A 23,934-nucleotide genomic window follows, 5' to 3' on the forward strand; every position below is an offset into this window, starting at 1 on the left:
AGCTTAATCATACTTTTTATAAAAAAGAAAAACATCTTAATGATGAAAATATACATTCATATAATATTCTTTTATCATAATTAGTGTATTAAAAAATCTATATACCTATTATTGGTAATCTTGTTCTGTTTTTATAAAGATGATTAATCATTATATTGTGGGATTTCACTGAGTATGTTGTTGTTGTTGTTGATATATAATTATATTACTAAAAAGGAAGATAGTTGTTATAGAGGGTTATTTTACAAAGAATGTATTATTATAAATATGATTTTTTCTGTTATAGGTAAACAACTGTTATAAAAAGGTACAATAAAGGTACAATATAACGTATTTGGTTCTGAGAAAAACGTAGTTAGTGCAGTAAGGTCTGCTATACACGGATGCTGAGAGGCGTGGACGTATAACTTTCCACTTGAATTTGTCTTTACTTAAATTTCAGTAAAACTGGAATTTGTACTTTTTATGTTCTTTTATGGTAAATCTAAAAAAGGGACACCTTTGGTTGTGGTGCGCGGATGTGGCTGCTCCTTCCTTAATCAGATATTTCGAGTTCGAATATTGAACATGAAAAAAATCTTTGATAGGGAGCATTTTTTTTTCAAAAATATGCCCTACCCGATGCGAATCCGAATGTAGTCAGATTTCAATAGGGAAACATTGGGTGGAAATTGTTTTTAAAAAAAGGTTTAAAGGGTTAGTTAAAACAGAAATCCCAAATGAGAAGAAGTTGATATTTGTTTAGTTTAACTAGCAACTCATGTGAGAATAAAAGCGAAACCTTTCGACCATAACCAAATAATGAGAAGAAACGTCAACTTTTGCTACCTTTCATGCAAACTCTTGTACCAATAATCAACGTTTGTTTTTACTGTGTAATCATAATCCAACTGTGTCTCTTGCTGCAAGAACGAAAGCTATGCGATAAGAAAAACAAGAAAATGTATACGCCATTGTTGTAAAAGCACACGGTGGTGGCGGGAGGGAAAGGGTAGTTTACTTACCTCATGAGAGTAGTTGATTAAACTTAACAGGTTTTTTAATTTGCACCATTAATTTTATGTTTAGGACTAAAATCATCATTTTTTTTACACGTTATGGACTATTTCGGTGTCGTTACATATGAAGGACTAAAAGGGTCAATTTTTCGATACCTTAAGGACTATCTTGATCACATGGTATATATAAAAGACTAAAATGATCACTTTCTGTTATACATTAGAACTATTCCAATCACGTGGTATATATCAACGACTAAAATAATCCAACCCCATACATTAAGGACCAGTTTGATCATTTCCTCAAACTTGTACGCGGTGTAAGTTCTATACCAAACTGGAACTTGTACTTTTTTCTGTTCTTTTATGGCAAAGCTCAAAAGGGGTTAAAAGTCAAAACATAAGTTTTGCATAATTGCAAGAAGAAGTTGAAGCTTACTGGTTATTAGAATAGAAAAGATATGAGAAATTTCTGTGTATATTTGATGATCTGTAAAGGCTATACAAGGTTCCTATAAATAGTAAAAGAAAGGAATCTGAAATTTAACTACTTAATACACTTGGCAATATACCATTGCTCTACTCCTAAATATAGTACTGTACACTTGTCACTATACAATTGATTTAATTCTATAGTACTGTGTACCTCTACACTTGTCATCATATTATTCATCTATGTAGCATTTATACAGAATAGAATGTATACCTATGAGAATTCTAGAACCTACTATGTACGTATACATTGTGTATACTTGTGTATGACAGCTGATAATTTGGGCCAGTTTGTGAAACAGCTGGCCCAAAGTGTAGATAGGCCCAATTGTGTAAGTTTGAAGTGTTGGTCTTTCAAATGGTATACGTTTGTCTTGTTTGCATTTCATATCTTCATCTTCTCTACATCATCACTGATCGGATCCTCACCGGAGTGACCATCAGTTATTCCAACACTAGTAAATTGTTAAAAAAGCTTGCATATTCATCAACCTAGTGACTAAAAACCCCAAATGAGAAAAACCCTCAATAAACCCCTTTCTGCCATTGCTGCAACTTCAAGAATCAACACTAACCTCATCAATGACACAAAAAAATCCTATCTTTACTTAAATTTCAGTTCAAAACCCAAATTTATATTCACAAATTCTAACTTTCCACTTCAAGAATGTGTGAAAAATCCTCTTTTCCAAATACCCAAATCCAAAAAACCAAATCTTTCCTCAAATTTCACTTCAAAACCCAAATTGGTATTCACAAATTCTAACTTTCCACTTCAAGAATGTGTGAGTTTTCCTCTTTTCCAAATACCCAAACCCAAAAAATCCAATCTTTACTTAAATTTCACTTCAAAACCCAAATTGGTATTCACAGATTCTAACTTTCCATTTCAAGAATGTGTGAATTTTCCACTTTTCCAAATACCCAAATCAAAAAATCCAAATCTTTACTTAAATTTCAGTTCAAAACCCAAATTTATATTCACAAATGCTAACATTCCACCACCAGAATGGATACAACCATTTATTGACCTTTCTGATTTAATCACAGATAGAAAAGATCTTAAACCATCACCATGGGTATCTCAAATTTTGAATCTTTTAGATAATTCACCATTAATGGAACAGAAGTTAGATGCTTATTGTTTCAAATTTCTCATTAAATTATCACCTAGTTTTGTTGCTTATATCTTGAAATCAGATAACCTTTTACCCGATATCGCGTTTCGTTTCTTTTATTGGGCTGGTAAGCAGAAAGGGTATGCTCATAATTGTGAATGCTATGTGTTTTTAATTCAGATTTTATCTGCTTCACGTGAATTAGATAGAATTAAGCATGTGTTTAGTGAATTTAAGGATAACGGTTTGTTGATGAATGTGGCGGCGGTTAATTCTTTGATTAGGAGTTTTGGAGAACTTGGAATGGTTGAGGAGTTATTATGGGTTTGGCGTCGAATGAAAGAAAATGATATTGAGCCTAGTTTATATACATATAACTTTTTGATGAATGGATTAGTGAATTCCATGTTTATTGAATCGGCTGAACGCGTTTTTGAGGTTATGGAAAGCGGGAAAGTTAATCCGGATATTGTAACGTATAATATTATGATTAAAGGGTATTGTAGATCCGGGAAGCTTAAAAAAGCAATGGAGAAATTTCGAGATATGGAGGTTAGGAAAGTTGAACCTGATAAAATTACGTACATGACCCTAATGCAAGCGTGTTATGCGGAGGGAGATTTTGATTCTTGTTTGGGACTTTACCATGAAATGGAGGAAAAGGACTTGGATATTCCACTACACGCGTACACGTTAGTCATTGGAGGGCTTTGTAAATGTGGGAAGGTTTTGGAAGGGTTTACTGTTTTCGAAAATATGATCAAGAAAGGTTTTAGACCTAATCTGTCGATTTATACTGCTTTGATTGACTTGTACATGAAACACGGAAACTTGGATGAGGCAATGAGACTTTTTGACAGAATGAAGAATGAAGGATTTGAACCGGATGAGGTAACGTTTGGGGTTATTGTAAATGGTTTATGCAAAAGTGGGAAGTTAGACGAGGCCATGCAGTGGCTCGAGTATTGCCAAAATAATAATGTAGCTATTAATGCTATGTTTTATTCGAGTCTTATTGATGGTCTAGGAAAGGCAGGGAGAGTTGACGAGTCCAGAGAACTCTTTGAGGAGATGGCTGAGAAGGGATGTACGCGTGATTCATATTGTTATAATGCGCTTATCGATGCCTTGGCCAAAAACGAGAAAATCAATGAAGCTTTGGTTGTTTTTAAGAGGATGGAAGATGAAGGTTGTGATCAAACAGTTTATACGTACACAATATTGATCAGTGGTTTGTTTAAAGAGCATCAAAATGAAGAGGCATTGAAATTATGGCATATGATGATTGATAAAGGTATAACTCCGAACGCTGCTTCTTTTCGAGCACTTTCGACTGGGCTTTGTCTTTCTGGCAAGGTGGCAAGAGCGTGTAAGATATTGGATGAGCTGGCACCTATGGGTGTTATATTGGAGACGGCTTTTGAAGATATGATTAATGTTCTATGCAAAGCAGGGAGAATAAAACAGGCTTGCAAATTAGCTGATGGGATCGTGGATCGAGGTCGAGAAATTCCTGGAAAAGTTCGTACGGTTTTGATTAATGCCTTGAGGAAGACGGGGAATGCTGACATGGCGGTGAAGTTGATGCATAGTAAGATTGGCATTGGATACGACAGGATGGGTAGCATTAAAAGGAGAGTAAAGTTTCGAGTTTTGGTTGAAAGCTGAGGCTAAAGCTGGATATTGGGGTTACTATTGGGACACTCAAGTGTGCTATTATGCTGTCATGGGTGGTTATTAGGTGAAAATGCTGAGGCAACATCAACAATGAACATGCCATTTGATGAAGCTATGCGAATCTGCCATTTTGTGGAGTTCTAACAAGCAAAGCAAGAGGTAAAGTTAATTGAAATTTTTGTTAATAAGAAAGTCTGAAAAATCATCTTGCTTGTGTTATATTTTCATTCTTTTCGTTGAAACTGGAAGTGCGATGTAGGGTGGTGTGATGGTCAACTCACAAATTCTGAAGTGCGACCTTTTCCTAGTTCTGATTAAGAGTGCGGCCCTTCCCCGGACCCTGCTAACGCGGGATGCTTTGTGCACTGGGTTGCATGAAAGAGTATGAAAAAAGAAGAAAAAAGATTTTTTCCCCCTTATTTGATCGGATTGAAAAGTCCTTATTAGTTGCCATGTTTTTTTCATTGCCGTATTTCCTTTTCATAACTACTTTGATTTGTTGCACTTGAACCGAGGGTCTTTTAGAAACTACCTTTCTACCTCCATGAGGTAGGGGTAAGGTCTACGTACACTCTACCCTCCTCAGACCCCATTTGTGGGATTTTACTGGGTATGTTGTTGTTGTTTGATCGGAATAAAAAGATACTTAGAGATCAAATATTCATGTGATTCCACAAGATTTAGTTTTGATCAAGTAACAGATTCTAGCCAACTTAATTCTACCTCCTGTGTGAGGAGCACCCCTTGTCCTAAAGTTTCGGGGCTATTCTTGCGGAGTTCCTTAGAGAGAGTTGTCTAGCGCCCTAGGTATTCTCTACCTACTCACCCGTATCGGTTTACCCTCTTGCTCAAAGTCGTTTGAGCTTTTCCTGGGAGTATGTCATGGGTTACTTCTGTGCCGTAGCGCCTGGTATTTGAACATTGGCTCGAGGCATTGTCTCTATTCCTTCTTACCCTGAAAAAGCAGGGACACCTTATGTTCTTGAACCGATAACCATCTTTCGGGTAACCTAGCCTTCTCCATCCCACCCCTTCTGTTGCTTTTAAATACTTTAGTTTATTGATCTTTGGAAGGGGAGCGTTGGCGTAACTGGTAAAGTTGCTGCCATGTGACCAAGAGGTCACGGGTTCGAGCCGTGGAAACAACCTCTTGCAGAAATGCAGGATAAGGCTGCGTACAAAAGATCCTTGTGGTCTGGCTTTTCCCCGGACCCCATGCATAGCGGGAGCTTAGTGCACCGGACTGCCTTTTTTTCTTGTTTTTCCTTTTCCGGACTGCCATTTTTTTTTTTTTCTTTTTTCCTTTTTAGTTTATTGATCTTTGAGACACCTAAAATTGATAGATGGGATTATTACTCATCCTAGTTACTATTCCTCAGATTCTACTCATAAGCTTTCTGCTTACACTTATGCTTTTTGTCAGTTAATTCAGCAGTTCTTGCAATCAATTAACATATGGTACTCCCAGACAACTTCTCGCATTATTGTTGTAAAAGAGGTACTATCACAGCTCCAAGCTCAAGTAATAAGCAGCCGGTAGAATGCTTACGTTTCTTCCTGGATAGCTGTGCCTTAATGTTAAACTATGTATTGGAACTTAAGGACATCCTACCGTGCCAGATACTGCATATAAGCTGAAATTCAAATGTTTATGGCTGTTGGCTTTTTTGGTGTAATCTACATGATGTATACGATGAAATTTAACAAGCTAGATTTCATAGAATCTTCACAGGAATAGGTTTTTATACAGAGGGCTTCCTTCCTTTTTTGTTTTTTGTAATGAAGGATCCCTAACCAGTGTACTGCCTTTGCACTATCTTAGAGCTGGTCTGCTCAAAATCAGAGAATGCTGTTTAATAGCAACAATATTTCCTGTAGTAGGTGGATATTGACACTGGGATGATAAATTAATCTATAAAATTTGCCTCGATTTCTTTCTCCTTTGTTATTTAATTGGGTTAATAATTGACAAGCAGGAGTCATAAGGTGGTCGCACCATCTTTTTTATGGGTGTCCTGGCGCCGGTTTGAATTCTGCTATATTTGGATTATTGAGCAGTCCAATAATAATTGCTTCCTTTTCAATTTTTCACTTATCAATCTTGAGGGCAGGGATGTGAGCACTATGCTGGATAACATCATCTTGACTATCCGTGCAGTTATATTCATATCCTGTCAGAGTAATAGACAATTGACAAAGGACTAAGTTCACTTCTCCACTAGGTCTCAGAAGTAATGTCACTTAACTTTTTCTTGATATTTCAGTAAAATAATATTACTAATGACAAAAATAAGCAATATAATATGATGGGAGCATACAAAAGCTCTGATTCAGTCAGGTTCCTAACTAATCCTGTACTAAGGTCGGAGATCTCTTATAAGGTATCCACTTCATAATACATTCTGAAGATTACACCGGATAGCAACTAGATACAAGTGCTTTTTTTTTTTTTTTTTTTTTGACTAGCACCGGGTGTCCGAGTCTCTTTGAGCCCCGACTAATCCCGGGGGTGCACAGGCCCTCGGCAAGGAGTTTCCCGCAAGTGCACCACGGTTAATTCAGGGTTTCCCCAGTCCGATGGCCCCCAGAAATTGTTTGCACCCAGCGGGTTTCGAACTTGAGACCTTGAAGGGGAGCACCCCAAGGCTCAAGTCAATTGCCACCAGGCCAACCCCTGAGGGTTAACTAGATACAAGTGCTTGAATTCAAGTTATGCAGGGTTAGCTTTTTCTTAGAAACATCTGTAATCTTTTTCTCTCTTTGCAACATATGGTTGATAACTACATCAGTGTGGCATTAACATATGGTTTCTTATCATTTCGAATGGTCCCATTTGGTATCCTGCATACTTTCTTTTTGTCCTTTTCACTTTTTCGTTTTACTCAATTACGGTAACATTGTCTCTAGCTTAGGTTCTCTGTAATGCTGATTCACTTGTTCTTCAGTGTTAGCTCTTTGTTTTTATTTTTATTCCTTTTTTTTATTTTTTTGGCAAGAGTAGTATCCGGGCCAGCTTGCACGTACTTGAGTATTTAAGGGGTTACCTGCTACCTCCTACCAACACTGTTACCAGGTAACTCTGTCTACCAAGGCTTGGGCAGATAAGCACAAGTCACCAATCATTTTTTGTTTCTGTTGTAGTTTAAACACTGATCTCCCATGGTTTTCATCTCACTTTATTGACCGCTAGGCCACACCCTTGGGCTTTGTGTTCAACGCTTTTTTTTATAAATAGCCTCATTTGATAACTGGTAAAGTTGCTGCCAGGTCACGGGTTCGAGCCGTGGAAACAGCCTCTTGCAGAAATGCAAGGTAAGGCTGCGTACAATAGACCCTTGTGGTCCGGCCCTTTCCCAGACCCCGCACATAGCAGGAGCTTAGTGCACCGGGCTGCCCTTTCAGCCTCATTTGATAATATGCAGGCAGTTGATTCTGTTGTCTTTATGCTTCTTTACAACATCAAATACGTAATTAGTTGCACTTTGACACTCCTCTTATGACATCAAATATATAATCAGTTGCACTTTGACACTAATTTTTTACGTGCTGTATTTTGTCTTCCTTCGCCCATGCTTTTGTTAATCAAAATCTTGCTTATATGTTAGAAATTATTAGTTAAATGTTTCAATTCCAGTCAGGATGCCGTCGCCTTTAGGGGAATAGGTACTTTTAGTTGCTGTAAATTGATTTATCACTTATTGTCAACGCATTCAGTACTGGACCCAGGAAGATGCCCGTGTACACGGGTGACCGAGAATTTGCTTCTTTATGTGCATGAAGAACAAGAAGAATCATTTGTTATGGAGATAGAAAAGTGGGAGCTAGAATCTCAGCAGCTGACATAACTAATATATTTTCGGCCTGGCATTTCCTGTACAACGAGTACAAACACATTGTCTTTTGGAAGTTGGAGTGGACCCTTGGAGCACGGCGACTTGTCAGTTTTCAAGCCATTTCCGAGGTACAATATTCTTGAAATCTTTTATCCAGGATCTCTAATTAAATTTATGGTTGAATATATCGATAACCTCTTAAAGTTGCCGGTAAATTTCATTTATCGCTCATACTGCGGATTGTTTCAATTGATCACCTGAACACATGATTACTTGTTTCTATTTGACACTTCCGGCTCAAATTTTGAAAAGTTCTTGCACATGTTATCAAGTGTCTATTGCATAGATAAGTTAACCACATAAAATTTGTCACCTCATTAATTTATACACATCAGCCTCAATTGAAACATGCTTGTGATTTTATGGCCTATTGAGGTTAATGCATATAATTAAGGAAGTGACATATTTTAAGTGGGTAACTTATCTAGGTAATGGGCGCGTGAGAATACATGCAAAAGTCTTTTCAAAATTTGTGCTGGAAGAGTGTAGTTGGAATGCTTTTTCATATGTTCAGATACTCAATCGGAACATGCTGTAGTTCGAGTGTCTAAATGAAATTTACTAGCAAGTTTAAGGGGTTGTTGATGTATTCAACCTAAATTTATTGGAAGGGGCTACCATCTGTGACATTTGTAAGCACATGCTTGTATTGCTTACCCATTCATATTCATTCAACCACAACATGGCGAATTATTTTTTTGAGGGATATTGGAGGTAGTTGATTGACCGATCCAAAAGACAATGTTGATTTGCCGGTACTAATTTTGAGAATTCAGATGTGCCTCTATCTGTTAGTACAACTTTAGTTATTTTTAATGGAATCCGTCGTGTCGAGTCTCAGGAAAGGTTTGTTGTATGGAGTACATCTGAACATTGGAGGAGGCATTGATTGTGATGTGTGTTTATGCAGATACATTTCTTTGCCAGGGAAGATGCATCTTTTATTTGCTTTGCCAATTGACTTTGTATTAGGATCACAAAATGGAAGATATGGTATCTAAATTTTCGAGAGTAGAGAAACCTAAACGATAAATTCTTAAAAGGGCATATATCTTTTTCAGATTCTGCTGGGACATTGAAATCTTGCTGCATGATAATTTGGAAGTATTATCTCCAAATAAAATGCACAATGTGTGGGGAAATTCCCTCCTTTAGTATATATTTTGGTATCTCTTATCTCTTTAGTTTTTGTTGTATGGGAGAATGGTTAGTTGACTATTCTGCCTTACATGAAAAAAAGATGTGCCTTTGTTCTGGATAATGACCTTCTGAAATTGATTTATAGGCCACTTGCAAATTGAGATATTTGTGGATTTGTTTCTTCTGCAATCTAGACATTATGGGGGGATATCCTTTACTCTAATTTGCCTCTAGGCTGGGGAGAATGTGGTATTTAGGCAGCGTGTTCGGTAGGAATATGATTATATAGTACCTTGTGGAGGCAGTGGCGGATGGAAAACATAATTACTGTGTTCATATGAACCCAGCGATTTCGGGACGGAACATAGAAATATATATGAAGTATTCGGCGTGGAGCATAGAAATATGTATATATATGATATTACATAAAGTTAAATAAATAATACATTCTGAACCATAATCTCAAAAATGTAATGGATCCGGTGATAAAAATCTAAAGATTGAATCCATTAAATCAAATTCCTGGATCTGCCCCTCGCGGAGGGGAGTGGGACATCATAGAGTTTGCTAGTAAATGAGTTTCAATTGAGCCCAATGGTCCTGAAACTATTGCTTTAAGTGCATGGTCCCTGATATGAATGCTCCTTCTTTCTTATTATTGCTACCCCACATAAAGTTGTGCTTACACTAGTAAATGCATATGCATGACATGAATTTGTAGATAAAGTTTTATCAATTGACTATCGTTAATCGTTCTCACATCATTTTATCATATAATTGTAAAAAGTTATTATAGCTTGGTGTAAACATTGGGTGCGGGTAAGTATTTTCTCCCAACAAAGCTCGTTGCTTGTCAGCAAAAGTGAAAAAAGGATCTGCCTTCACTAACCTATGATATGTTCAAAGAAGCTACAATTGGTCCTAAGCAGATTCTGCTGGATATTGAAATCTTGCTGCATGATAATTTGGAAGTATTACCTCCAAATAAAGTGCAGAATATATGGGGAAATTCATTCCCCATATATATTTTGGTATTTAGTACTCTGTCCTTCTCAATTTATGTGATATAGTTTGACTAGGCACGGAGTTTAAGAAAGAAAGGTCGACTTTTGAAACTCGTGGTCTAAAACAAGCCATAAATATTTATGTGGTTGTAAATCGTTTAAGGGTAAAAGGAAAAGTTTCAAGTTAAATTATTTTTAAATATAGAAATGTATCATTCTTTTTAGGACAGACTAAAAGGAAAAAGTGTATCACATAAATTTGGACAGAGGGAGTATAGATTTTGGTATGTCTTATCTCTTTAGTTTTTTGTGGTAGGGGACAATGTTTAGTTGATTCCTCTGCCTTACATGAAAAAAAGATGTGCTTTTGTTCTAGACAGTGACCACCTGAAATTGATTTACAGCCCACTTGCAAGTCTTTCTGGATTTATCATTTGCTTCATCCTGAATAGCTACTTGTCTATTTATGGATTTGTTTCTTCTTCTTCTTCTTCTCATTGCGACTACTCCTGGGGTGGGTGGGGCGGGGTTGACGGAGATGTGGTGGGTCACATATTTGGAATTTACTGGACGATAAGACATGATGGGGGATATTCTTTACCCTAATTTGCCTCTAGGCTGGGGAAAATATGGTATTTACGCAGCGTGTTAGCTAGGAAATATGATTTTTTTCTGTATATATGGTTCTCGATTTGAACTATATAAACATTACCTAGCGGAGGGGAGTGGGGCGTCAGAGTGGTAAAAATTTCACTTCTTAGTTGATGGACAATAGTGCTTTTTGAACCTATAGCAATTGAAGTACAATGCTTTGAAGAAGCTCGATGAAGTGGGTTTGAATTTCAAATATGAAAATTGAGTTTAAATCTAAGTGAGTTTTTGTTGGAAAAGCTTGAAAACACTACCAAATCATCATAATTGTAAAATGAGTTTGTTAAATTTTATTGTTATTTCGACAAATTGATAATTTAGAATTGTTCTTTATTTATATTTCAAATTTGAGCTCATTTGGAGTAGGGTGTTGAATCGTGTTGGATTGTTGAAATTTGCATTCTTGTAGAAATACCTGAACTTCCGGCTTGAGTTCATGCAAAAAATTCAGTCATATGTGTCTAAAGTTCACTCATGTATGTGAGTTCCCTCTCAACTTCGGACAATAATTTTGCAACTTCAAGCCTGTATATATGAAGTTATCCCGAAAGAGGTAGACTTGGATTTTTTACATTACAAGTATGATTTAAATGGTGGTCCCAAAATAGGGATATGATTTAAATGGTTGTCCCAAAATAGGGTAAACATGCACTTAAACGATAGGGCCTAGAGTATTCTAGTCAATGAATTACTATTGAGCATAGTGTACCTGAAACTAGTGCTTTAGCAAGAGTAAGTGCATGGTCCCTATTATGGATAATTCTTCTTAATGCTATACCTCACACCTTGGTGTGCTTGCCTAGTAGTACACGCATGACATTGATATGTACATAAAATTTTATCAATTTACCATCTTTAATTAGCATACATTGTCACATCATTTTGTCATATAACCGTAATAAGTTATTATAATTTAGTGTAAATATTGTGTGCAAGAAAATATTTTTTTTCTCGCTTGTCGGCAAAACAGAAAAAGGGATCTCCCTTCACTAACCTATGTTGGAGAGATATAGAGGATTTTGTTAATTGAATATATGGAACTGCATTTTAAGTCCCACATAATTTATCAGCTGCAAGTGCAATCCACTCACTAGATTGTGAATTCCATGAAGGGTAATAGTTGAATTTTTCGTAGATCCACTTTTCCTATATATTGAGGAAGCAAACGTATTTCTTCAAAGAAGCTACAACTTTCCCTTATCAAATACTCCTCCCGTCTCAAATTATCAGTCGTGGTATTACACGTCTATTAAGAAACATTATTTAGGAGGAGGTTTTAGCTATTTTATTCGTTATTCATTTGAACAATCATAACATCACTCTATAATTGAGGTGTTTGTAGTCTTCAAGAACAATAACTATCAAGGTTGAAATAGGAAAAAATACACCCTCCGATTCAATTTGTTTGTCTTACTTTTCTTTTTTGTCCATTTAAAAAAGAATGTCTCTTTCTCTTTTTGACAACTTTTTTCATTCCAACTTTTCACATGGCATATTTAAGATCACAAGGTTAAATTTTGGCACATTCTACATATTTTTAATTAACAACACAAGATTCAAAAGTTTTCTTTACTTTTAAAACTCTGTGCCGAGTCAAAGCTAGACAAATAAATTGAAACGGAGGGAGTAATTAATTCTGTCTTAAACTTCTAAAACAAACAATTTGTGACAACTATTTTTAGAATTCAGGACAGATAATTTGAGTCGGAGTGAGTAAAAATTAGAAAATAGCTACGATTGTAACTACTCCCTTTTCTCCAATTTATCTGTTATACTTCTCTTTTAGTATGTCGCAAAAAGAATATCATATTTTCTTATTTAAAAATAATATAAATTTAAATTTTTTATTTTACTTTTAATGAGATGATTTATATTTGCACAATGTCTATCCATAATCTTCAAAGCAGATACAATTTTCCCTTAACAATACTAGTTGAAAAATTCTAGATCTCACAATGTATGGTGAGGGTAAACTTCCTAGTCCATATTCTCTTTAACCAAAATGAGCTTTGTTCTTTCTTTACCAAAACAATCAACAATAGTCCCAACTTATCCTGACAAAATTTGTACCAACCGAAACCGATCAATTCGGTACAACTTAATTGAACTTGAGAAATGATCAAATAAATATAAATTTTGAGTTGGATTCTATTAAAAATAAGTAGGTGTTTGAACATAACTTTAGTTGAAACTTAAACAAAAAGAGTTTTTAAAGTTGAAGTTAAAAATGATATTTGAAAGTTGAAGTTGTGTTCGGATGTGCATTTTGCTTGAAAAAAATTGAAATTTAGGTCAAGCTAATCTTAAAAAAACTAACTAAAAACGTAGTCTGATGTATAACCAAACAAGTTTTTTTTTTTTTTGGTCCAAACACCCTCTTAATTTTTATGCAAAGTTAGACGACACAATACAATGTAGGTTATAGGTAGTCATAGGCTTTTTTTCTTTTCTTTTGAAATGATTAAAACGGCAACCCGAAGCATGAAGCATCACGCATGAACTAATGGTTTAGGAAAGCCCGCACCCTAATGGTGTGTAATGTAAATAGTTTATCCAGACTCAAGCATCAATGTAATTCTACAATTCGAATCTGTGACCTATAAGTCACATAAATTCAACTTTATCGTTGCTCCAAAGCTTTCATCTTTCTTTTGAAATGACTAAACCAATAGTCTATTGCACAAAACGTTCTACATTCACGCATGGTTCAGCAAAGGCCACATGCCAAGAAGACGTAATTTGTAGGTAGCTTATCCTAACACAAACATCAATAATCGATTTCACGACTCGAACTCAGCTAACTTATTGGTGTGAAAAATGCTTGAAAATGGAAGGTGAAAATGCTATACAACTAAACCATTGTTAACCAAAATAAGAATAGATATTTCTTTTATCTATCTCTCCTCTTAATAGATGTCGGACATTTATGTGGTGTATACAACTAAACCATTCTTAACCAAAATAAGAAAAGATATTTCCTTTATTTATCTCTCCTCTTAATAGATGTCAGGCATTTATGTGGTGTATAAAGCATCGTACCAATTTCTTCTGACCTTTTGGGTATTAAGGGTGTGGGCAAAAACACTCTTCTTGAATTCATTGTGATAAAAAGGAAATATCATTATTTTCGTTATACATGTGGGCTCTTAACTATTTCTCCTCGTGTTCAATTTAGTGGGAGGGAAAGAAAACACCAATTAAACTAAGTTTACTTTTAACGTTCGTCGAAACAGTGACTTGTCAAAGATAAAATTTAAGTACACTTAATATATCCAGAGGTGGATCCAGGATATGGGATTTTGGGTGTCACGTTTCTTTGAATCCAAATAAAGTAAATCTTTGATCGGTTCAATTGACGTTGGGCTTCGGATCGGATTATTGTCTTTTCAATTTAGATAAATCAGTTAAACCAAAAAACGTAATAATTATGGCAACTCGGCATAACAAAGATTTTGTTCCAAAGGGAGAGAGAAGATGTTTGGACTAGAAAACTTATGATACTTTAACTTTTTAAATTATGCAAATAACTAAGAAGAGATTAAAAAAAGTCCGAATTAATAAATAGAGATGGTCAATAATAATAATAAAAAGCAAGTTAAGAGGAATTACAAAAATGAAAATAAAAGGAAGGAGAATAGAAAGCTTACAATTCGGCCCCTCTCCATTATACATTTTTTTTATTTTTTTCAAGTGTATAGTCGGATGATTGACATTTATCTTGTTTTAAATTAAGAGACTTAGATTAAATTAACAAAGTGAGATAATTTTAGAAACGCACTCACTAACATTGATAAGAAAAATCCTTAAGTTCCATAAATTTTTGCAACTACTATTAACATTACTTTTATTTTATATCTTTTACATTCATATATATTTTTTTTTAATGAAATGAAACTATGTAAAATTTCAAATAATTATTTTCTCTTTCTCTCATACGGTCCTTTTGATTATTCAACTTCTTTTATTTGCAATATGATGAATTATACAAAAAATACGTCATATTATGGTTCAAATGGTGCAGATGACTTTTACCATATTAAGCTTCTTTGAAATAAATCAATTTTTATTGCATTTAAAATCATTAATTTTTCTTTTACCCGTAATTTTTAATTCTAACCTGTAGGAACTTTTTACGAATCAAATATATGAAATTAATAAGCGACCCTCATGTAACTATTTTAATTTAAAATAACAAAGGCATGTTAAAACAAATAAGGGAGTTAATATAATTTCTATGTTAAAAGACATCAATTATACCCATTACTCGTTAGCGGTGTAGGTGTGTCGTGCAGTGCTGTCTATTTAGTTATAGTGTAGTTGAACCGGGCTGGAACCCTCATCTCCAGGGATTCAACTTTCGCTCCTTGCAATTGGAACCATCACAACATTTGTTGCTGCGAGTGCAAATTGATTTATTCATACGATTCCATGTGGATACATACATATATACATAGAGTTTTTTCTGAAGCTTGCGGGTGGCGTGGCACTCCCTCGGCCTTTAGTAAATCCGTCCCTGAATATATCAACACACTTCTTTCGTTTCAATTTGTTTGTCTGATTTTGACTTGATGCAAAATTTAAGAAAGTAAGAAGACTTTTGAATCTTATAGTCTTAAATCAAAGGTATGTAGAATGTACTAAAATGTCCTTAATCTTGTGGTCCTATACATGCCATGTGGAAAGTTGAAATTAAAAAGTTTTGTTAAATTCAAGACAGGGACGGAAATTTAGAGAGACAAAATAATGGGAGAATTCTTTCTGCCTTTCATTCATCATAATGATCTCCTTATATACAAGTAAGGTTTCTCCTTGCCCTAGTCTAATAAGGTAACCCTATTATAAAAGAACTAAAATCCTATTTTACCGTAATTACAAATTCATCATAAATAACTATTACAATTATACTAGAATAGGGTTCCTACCGACCTAAGGTTTTACCGACACACCGAAGTGTCCGGACCAACTGGTCCGGCCACATTCGATCTCAATACCCCCCCATCAAGTTGGGGCATGAGGGTATCGAATGCCCAACTTACCAAGTAAACATTGATGCTGTGATTAGCCCAAAGCTTTTGTAAACACACCGGCCAATTGCTCATTGGTAGACACATGACTGCGAAGTATGATTCTAGACTACAACGCATCCCCGACATAGTGACAGTCGACTTCAATGTGTTTAGTCCGTTCATAAAACACCAAATTCCGAGCAATGTATAATGCCGCTTGACTGCCATAGTGCATTTTCACTGAAGATTTATGTTCAACGCCCAAACTATGCAAAATTCCCTTTAGCCATTTCAACTCACAGACCGTCATTGCCATTGATTGATATTCTGCCTCCGCTGACGATCGAGAGACCATATGCTGCTTCTTGGTTTTCTATGATACGGGTGAATTTCCAAGGGAGATAAACCAACCGGTAAATGACTTTCTAGTCAACGGACATCCAGCCCAGTCCGAATCACACCATCTGTACAACTGGAGATCACAATCTCTTCTCATCACAATGCTTTGTCCTGGGTTCTTTTTCAAGTAGCGCACCACTCGGAGAGCCGCATGCCAGTGTGCTTTCCTTCGGTTGCTGCATGAATTGGGACAGAACATGCACGCAATACGACAACTCAGGTCTCGTAAAACTGAGGTATATTAGTCAACTGACAAGACATAGGTATGGTTCCGGATTTCCCAAAAAGCCTTCTTTGGCCAGTTTTAAACCATGATTCTGTTCCATAAATTGAGTGATTTAGCTCCCAGCAAACCGGCCTCAGAAATTATGTCCAAGGCATGTTTTTGTTGACAGAGAAATAACCCTATCGGTCCACATGCAACTTCAACTCCCATAAAGTACTTCAAAGGGCCCAAATCCTTCATGTGAAAGCATGCACGTAGGTAGTCTTTGAATCGTTCAATGGCACTATGATCGTTGCCGAAGATAATCAAGTCATCCACATAGACTAAAATGTTAAGTTGCATACCTTCTCGGGTCATCGTGAGTAAAGAGTAATCGAAGTAGGACTGTTTGAGCCCATATTTCATCAATGGACTTGATAATTTTGCAAACTAGCACCGTAGGGCTTGTTCCAAACCATACAAAGATTTCTGGAGTCGACATGCTTGGTCCGAACCAGGTACATGAAATCTCGATGGTAATTTCATGTGCACTTCCTTCGTAAAATCGTCGTGCAAGAAGGAATTATGAACATCCATGTGATGCAACTCCTAATTACGCGCAGTAGCAACTGCCAGGAAGGTCCAAACGGTTACTACCTTAGCAACCGGAGCAAACGTCTCATTGCAGTTAATTCCTTCCTCCTGTTTATTTCTGAAAATAACCAACTGAGCTTTATATCGCTCAATTGTCGTGTCAGAGTTGTATTGATCTTGTACACCCATCGATATCCTAGTGCTTTCTTATCCGGTGGAAATGTTTCTAATATCCATGTTCCATTATCCTCCAATGCTTAGATCTGTCGCTGCGTTGCTTTTCTGCAGTGTTCTTTTTTCATGGCTCCGAGAAGGTTTTTGGCTCAGTTCCTGTGGTGATTGCTGCCAGGAAACTTTGGTGTTGCAAGGAAAATTATCACAAGATATATAGTGAGCTAAAGGATAAGGCGCACCTGAGGGTTGCAGAGGATCGGGCGGACGCATTGATGGACTTTCTTTCCGGAATGGTTCAGTGACGTAGTCGCTCAACCGAATTGATTCATGCTTCTGATGTTTAACCCGACCCAATTGTTCCTCTGGTGGCATATTGTTGGCTCGGATATCTTCTGTCTGTACTTCCACCACATTTTCTCTATCCGGACCTGTTTTTGTTCGATCCACTTCTGGCTGTTCCGTGGGTTCGTTATCCGTTGTTAGCACTTAGTCCATCCGGGTTTCGTTCGTTCTTACATTATCAGTCCGATCTTTCTCGAAGTCGTGTTGGTTTCTCTCTTCTTTCGTTTTGTCCGGGGTCACTTCTACGTTATCGACTAAGTTACCTAATCCTACAGTAAAAGGGAACTTAGTCTCGTACAAGTCCAAATCTCTTAAGACTAAATATTCATCATTCTCTAAGTCATACAATCTCTAACCCTTTTATCCATAGGGTTATCCCAAGAATACACACCTACGACTCTTTCTCTCAAACTTGTCTCTTATTTTTCCCTTTGTGTGTGCATAACACAGTGACCCTAGCACCCCTAAGTGTTCATAATAGGGGTACTTCCCCATACAAAACTTCATAAGGGCTTTTACCATTCAAAATCGAAGATGGTGTTCTATTGAGCAAACACCCTACAGTCAAAACACATTCACCCCAGAACCTGATTGAAAGATGACCCTGAAATCTTAATGCGCGTGTCACATTAAGAATGTGACAATATTTTCTTTCGACTCTTCCATTCTGCTGTGGTTTCCCTGTGCAAGATGTTTGAAAAAGAATTCCATGTTCGAAGAAGTAGTTCTTCATACAAGTGAATTCAGTTTCGTTATCACTTCTAACAATCTTTACCTTCTTACCAAACTGCCTATCTACCAAAGCGAAGAAATTTTTCAAGGTTTGGGACACATCTTTCTTATCGATTAAGAGAAAAATCTGCACGGCTCGTGAACAATCATCCATAATAGTAAAAAAATATAAAGCACCATAAGATGAAGGGGTTCTATATGGTCCCTATAAATCACAATGAATCATATCAAAAATATCTGAAGCTATAGTATCACTTAAAGGAAAAACACTTCTTGTTTGCTTTTCCTGGCATAAATCACATTCTTTATCTAATCTCATGCTACTCTCTTTTAGGCTTAATGTCGTAATAGACTTTGTAACTTGTGCTGAAGGATGACCTAACCGTTTGTGCCAACGATCGAACCAATCAACTGCCTCTGCCTTCATAGGTCGTATCCACAGTATATTCCAGAAATAGTAAAGTCTATCTCGACACTCACCCATTCTAAGCAGCTTCCTCATTGTGAGGTCCTGTACAGAACACATAATTTTGTTAAAATTTACATCACAATCTAAATGATCAACAAGTTGTGACACATAAATCAATTTGCATGTTAAATCCGGAACATAAAGGACATCCTTCAACAAAATCCTATTATTTATCTTGATTGTTCCTTCTCTCGTGGCCACCGAGCTACTTCCATTCGAAAGTCCAACCGGACACTCAGGAATGTCCCAGTGGTCGCTCAGTTCCTCTGGATTACCTGTCACATGGTTGGTAGCTGCGGAGTCAATGATCCAAGATGAGTTTTCGGTCGTACCGTCCGTCTTTCCATTTGGATTTATTCTTTGAGAATTTAACAGGTGAATCACAGTCTTCCGAATCTCTTCGCTCAAATTGTGAGGTCCTATCCCGCCTGTGTTCACCTGTCCTATCTCTGTTTGAGCTCCTTCCCTAGTAACCACTGCGTTAGCCCGGTAGTTGCCTCTTCCATGTCCAGATCCCGGTCCACCCATCCGCTGCTATTTCTGTTGCTGTCCTTTTCTTCTTCCTTCGATTTTTTGATCTTCTTTTTTATTTCATGGCCACCAATCCGGATAGCCAATGAGTTGAAAACATCCGTCCATGACATGTCCATATCTCTTACAATGTGTGCAGAATGCACCATCGTTTTTCCCTTCACTTTGTTCACGGTGAGGGTTTCTCCCTTGTATGGAAAAAGCCATGGTTTCACTCCGATCTTCCATTTTTCGTGTGATTCCTTTCACACGCTCTTCTTGCACCAGCTTCGAGTAGACCTTGTTTAATGATGGCAACGATTCCTGGGCCAATATGTTCGACCTCACCATTCCATACATCGCTTCATTCAATCCTATAAGGAAAAGATGTACTTTTTCTTCTTCTCTTTTGGTTTCTAGGGCCGTCCCTAGATTGCATGCACGTGTACTTTCCACACTTGCAAGTTGGAATCTGTTCGTAATTTGCCAATTCCTCCCACAGCTTAGTGTATCTTCCATAGTAATCCACTATGGTCCTTCCCTTCTGCTTGCGCTCTGTGAGTTCGGCCTTAAGTTGTTGCATTCGTGGGTCGTTGATAATTGCGAACTGTTCTCGGATGCTCGTCCACAATTCTTCCGCTTCCTCTTTATGCGAAATCTCAGAGCAAAGCATTGGTTCTATGGTGTTACAAATCCACGACACCAACAGTGAATTTATAGTCCACCAAACTTCCAAATCGGGCGACTCTTCATCTGGCTTCTTGATCATACCATCAACGAAGACAAATTTCTTCTTGGCTCTTAGGGCTGTCCTCATAGATCTAGTCCATTCTTCATAATTTTCACCCTTTAATCGGACTTGTGTCACCACAATTACGGGGTTATCATTCGACGTAATGTCATAAGGAGAGATTATTTTTCTTTGGGTTTTATTTTCTTCACCGGTAATTCCTTTGCTTTTATCGCCGGGTTCTGTGTGACCTGCCATTGTTTTAGGGTTTCTGTGTTCTTTCTAATGTGACTCTGATACCATTGTTGACACCCAATTTTGTCCCGCCTTCCTCCAAAATATTTATTTGCGCTTCTAATATTTTTGGCAACTTAAGAAATAATTATTTATACTTTACTACAATTATTAGCTTTTTATTAATATCATCGTTTCATTATCTTATTATAGTCATTAGCTATTATTTTAATTTTATTTTATTACCGTTACTACTACCCGCCATGATCGCTTTTAATATCTTACGCATCACATTTATTTTATGCAATTAAGCAATAACATTTACTTACTGTTAAACTTTAAAATATTATCGCATGGCTATCGCGATATTGTATAATTTTATTTGAGTAGTAATAAATATATTTTATAATAAGTAATATTTTAGCACACGTTAATTGAAGAAGGTCTTTTATTTAAATTTAGAAGCCCAAAACAGTATAAGAAGAAAATATTTTTTTTAGCCCAATGGAGAGCCCCAAATCCGAGCCCAATCAACCCACAAATATTTTCAGACCAGTCCATAATAACCAGCCCACACCGTTTAAAACCGACCCGGCCCATACCTCTTCATTTCATTGCCCTAAACCTAAAGTGAACTGAACGGCGCCTCTCTTCTCCCTCTCTCTCTCCTCGATGAAAATGGCGAATTTGCAAAACCCTTTCACTCCCGCAGACCATGCGTGGTCAATTTAGGAAAAGAAATTAATGCTCGTCCTTCCCCGTCAGGGTTCAACGTTGAAGAGGTGATCTTTTTTTTTCTGTTGTTTTTTCGATCTGAATCCTTAATGGGTTTTTTCCATTTGTGAGTTCAAATCCTTTTCTTTTATCAGTTCCTTTTCATTTTCGAGTACAAAGCTTTAATTGTTTTTGTCTCCTTTTTTTTTTTTTTTTTCTGATTCGATGACATACCAAAGCATCCTAACGTTGGGATTTGAATGGAATTTGACCTAGAAATCCCACCCAAAATTTTGCACCCCAGCAAACCCTAGGACTTTTCCTATAAATACTCGCCTCGTTAGTCATTTGAGAAAAAAAAAGGTTTATGGAGCCGCCTCGATTTCCCTTGAAAATATTAATCTTCTTCAATATCTCTGGGTATTCAATCGAAATACTAAATCTTTTTTATTTTCTGCCCCTGCTATTATTTCGAATCTGAGTGCATGCAAGCTTGGAGTTTGTGGTGTTCGAGTGTATATCAGAGACTCAAAGCCCCTGTTCGCTGCACCCGAAAAAGGTCGGTAAACATATCTTCTTTTATTTATTTATCAGTAAATTAAATACTTTCTGTTTGTTTCATGTGTTTATGTGCTTTATATGTTTGCTAGTTAGCTGCTAGGTTAGTCTAATAGTTGTTAGTGTTAATAGATGTTATGCCTGTTTCTGCTTAGATTAGGTTTGTGTAGTTTCACATATGTTTAACATATAAATTGGTTGGTTAATTTAGCCTTAACGTATATTAGCATATAAGTTAGCTCTGTTTTAGTTATCCGTCTACGTTAGCATGCAGTAGTTGAGTTTAAGTTGGCTAATCAGATTAAGCTTAATTATAATTATTTTGTGGTAGGTTCATGTATGTGTCAGTTGGCTATGTATGTTTAAATGAAGTCTAAGTGTTTCTCATATGGTGTACTTCCTACTAGGTTAATTTGTAATGGTCATTCGCTTAATTTGAATCAATAAATCTTGGTATGTAGCTTATGGTGTGATGAGTTGCCTGATTTAGTTATATAGGGAAGAGGCAATGTTTATATGAGTGTATTCCCCCTCGTTCCCTAATGCCCAGTTTAGATTTCCTTCCCTTTTCATCTTTGGTTTCAGTTCTGTTCCATGAGAAATGTGGCAATCAGGTCAGTTTGGTTTAGTTTTCAATATCATATATTAGAGTTTGGGTGGAGACATTTAACTTTCTGCTTGGTTCATGAAAATGAGGCATTTACACACTTTGTTTCGTTTACCTAAAGAATCATGAATAAGGCTGTGTTAACATATAAATTCAGGATCTGGTTTGGCTTGTTTTAATTCAAATTTGTAGGACTGAGTGCATCTTGTTCTGTTTCAATCCTACATCTTGTTCTGTTTCATCCTACATCTTGTTCTGTTTCAATCAATAAGTCACCCTCTTCCTTCCCTTTTTGTTTAAGAATTTATTGTTTCCAACTCAAGTATGCTGGTTTCAATAACTTTGCTACTCTCTTTTAGATTCTAGACTGAGGCAAGATTAATTGATAGTTACATGTTAACATGAATCAGAGTTTTTAAAGAACTGTATTGTCAAAATAATCAGTCACTTAAAACTAGTTTACTTTTTCTTAACTGGAACATTGTTTGCTTTATTTTCTTTCCACTTGTCTACCTTTCTTTGAGTTAATAAGGGTCTGTCCTGGTTATGTGTTTATCAACTAAGTATAATATTCAGTATTAACAGGAGTCCACCTTAGTGAGAGACTATAATGAACTGGCTCTGTTGTTTATATACCCTTCTTCTCCCTCATTTTTTACTGGAATGATTCAAACAATCAATTGCTATTTATTGAAGATGTTGTTAAGTCCAAATGGTTTCCCTTGCTTAAACTCATCATGGTGGTTGCTTATTCTGTGTAGTCCCCTGTTTTAGCTTTGTAAGAGTAATTATAGATACCATATATGAACAACTCTAGCTTGCATAAATGTACTTGACTTTATATATCTTGTTGCTTGATTGTTGTGGCTCTATGCTCTCCCAAAATGATGCATGACACACCTCTTGCCTAAGTGCTTAATGTTGTTGATTTGCCTTGCCTCAGATCTGTACATGTTTTGTATGCTGCCAGTGTACCTTACTTGGTTTTGTGTCCGCACGAATATGCCAATATGTTTGGTTAGGATTTGTATGAATTCCAAATGTTACAAGTATACCTTGGCCGAGTCCAGTATATGTTTGAATACCGTTGAATACATCTTGCTTAAGTCTTGATTAGAGTGTTGTAAATACATTCAGCTTAAGCCCTGTATATGTTGTATATTGCAGCATGTTTTTACTTGGTCTTGTGTGTGCCCAAAAATCACAAGCATGCCTTGCCTGAGTTATATCTATGCTGAATATTGTGAAATGCAATTTGTCTGAGTCCTGTATGTTATTGTATGAGCAAATATGCCTTGTTTGAGTCATGTATATGTACGTATATGACCAGTATACCTTAGTTAATATATTTATGGGGAGATTAGTTGGTCATTATGGATCAAGCTTGAACCCTCCCCGGTGTTAGTCATGCCTGGGATTCATGGAAATCCCTTGGAACTTGTGCAACATCGGGAAGACGGGGGCAAAAGCTTTCCAATATTAACCTTCTAAGCATCCTTATGAATGTGTATACACGAAGTATACTCAAATATACATAACGTATACATAAGTCACTTGTTTGTTTTGAATATTGAAACTGCTCTATTATGTTGGTTGTCGGTCATAAAATCTTGTACATTATAGAATCATGTCACCGCTCTAATTCTTTTCTTTTCTTCTTTTGCATGGCATCCGGAGTTGCGATGAG

At 36.4% G+C, this 23,934-nt stretch overlaps 1 protein-coding gene across 4 annotated transcripts; it reads left to right on the plus strand.

Annotated features, from left to right (window-relative positions):
* Window positions 1-1,862: 1,862 nt before the first annotated feature.
* Window positions 1,863-9,238, plus strand: LOC132630631 (pentatricopeptide repeat-containing protein At1g03560, mitochondrial). 4 transcript variants are annotated; one of them, XM_060346198.1, is made up of 4 exons: window positions 1,863-4,444; window positions 5,709-5,783; window positions 7,287-7,358; window positions 8,000-9,238. In XM_060346198.1, the coding sequence occupies exon 1, from the start codon at window positions 2,003-2,005 to the stop codon at window positions 4,274-4,276; it is 2,274 nt and encodes a 757-aa protein (XP_060202181.1). In that variant the 5' UTR covers window positions 1,863-2,002; the 3' UTR covers window positions 4,277-4,444; window positions 5,709-5,783; window positions 7,287-7,358; window positions 8,000-9,238. The 4 variants fall into 4 exon arrangements, with proteins under 4 accessions (XP_060202181.1, XP_060202187.1, XP_060202178.1 ...); XM_060346204.1 differs by lacking the exon at window positions 5,709-5,783 and having other exon boundaries at window positions 8,000-8,246; window positions 9,089-9,238; XM_060346195.1 differs by lacking the exon at window positions 5,709-5,783.
* The last annotated feature ends 14,696 nt before the right edge of the window (window positions 9,239-23,934 follow it).

This window comes from Lycium barbarum, chromosome 1, assembly GCF_019175385.1.
Source record: "Lycium barbarum isolate Lr01 chromosome 1, ASM1917538v2, whole genome shotgun sequence".
Lineage (NCBI taxonomy): Eukaryota > Viridiplantae > Streptophyta > Magnoliopsida > Solanales > Solanaceae > Lycium > Lycium barbarum.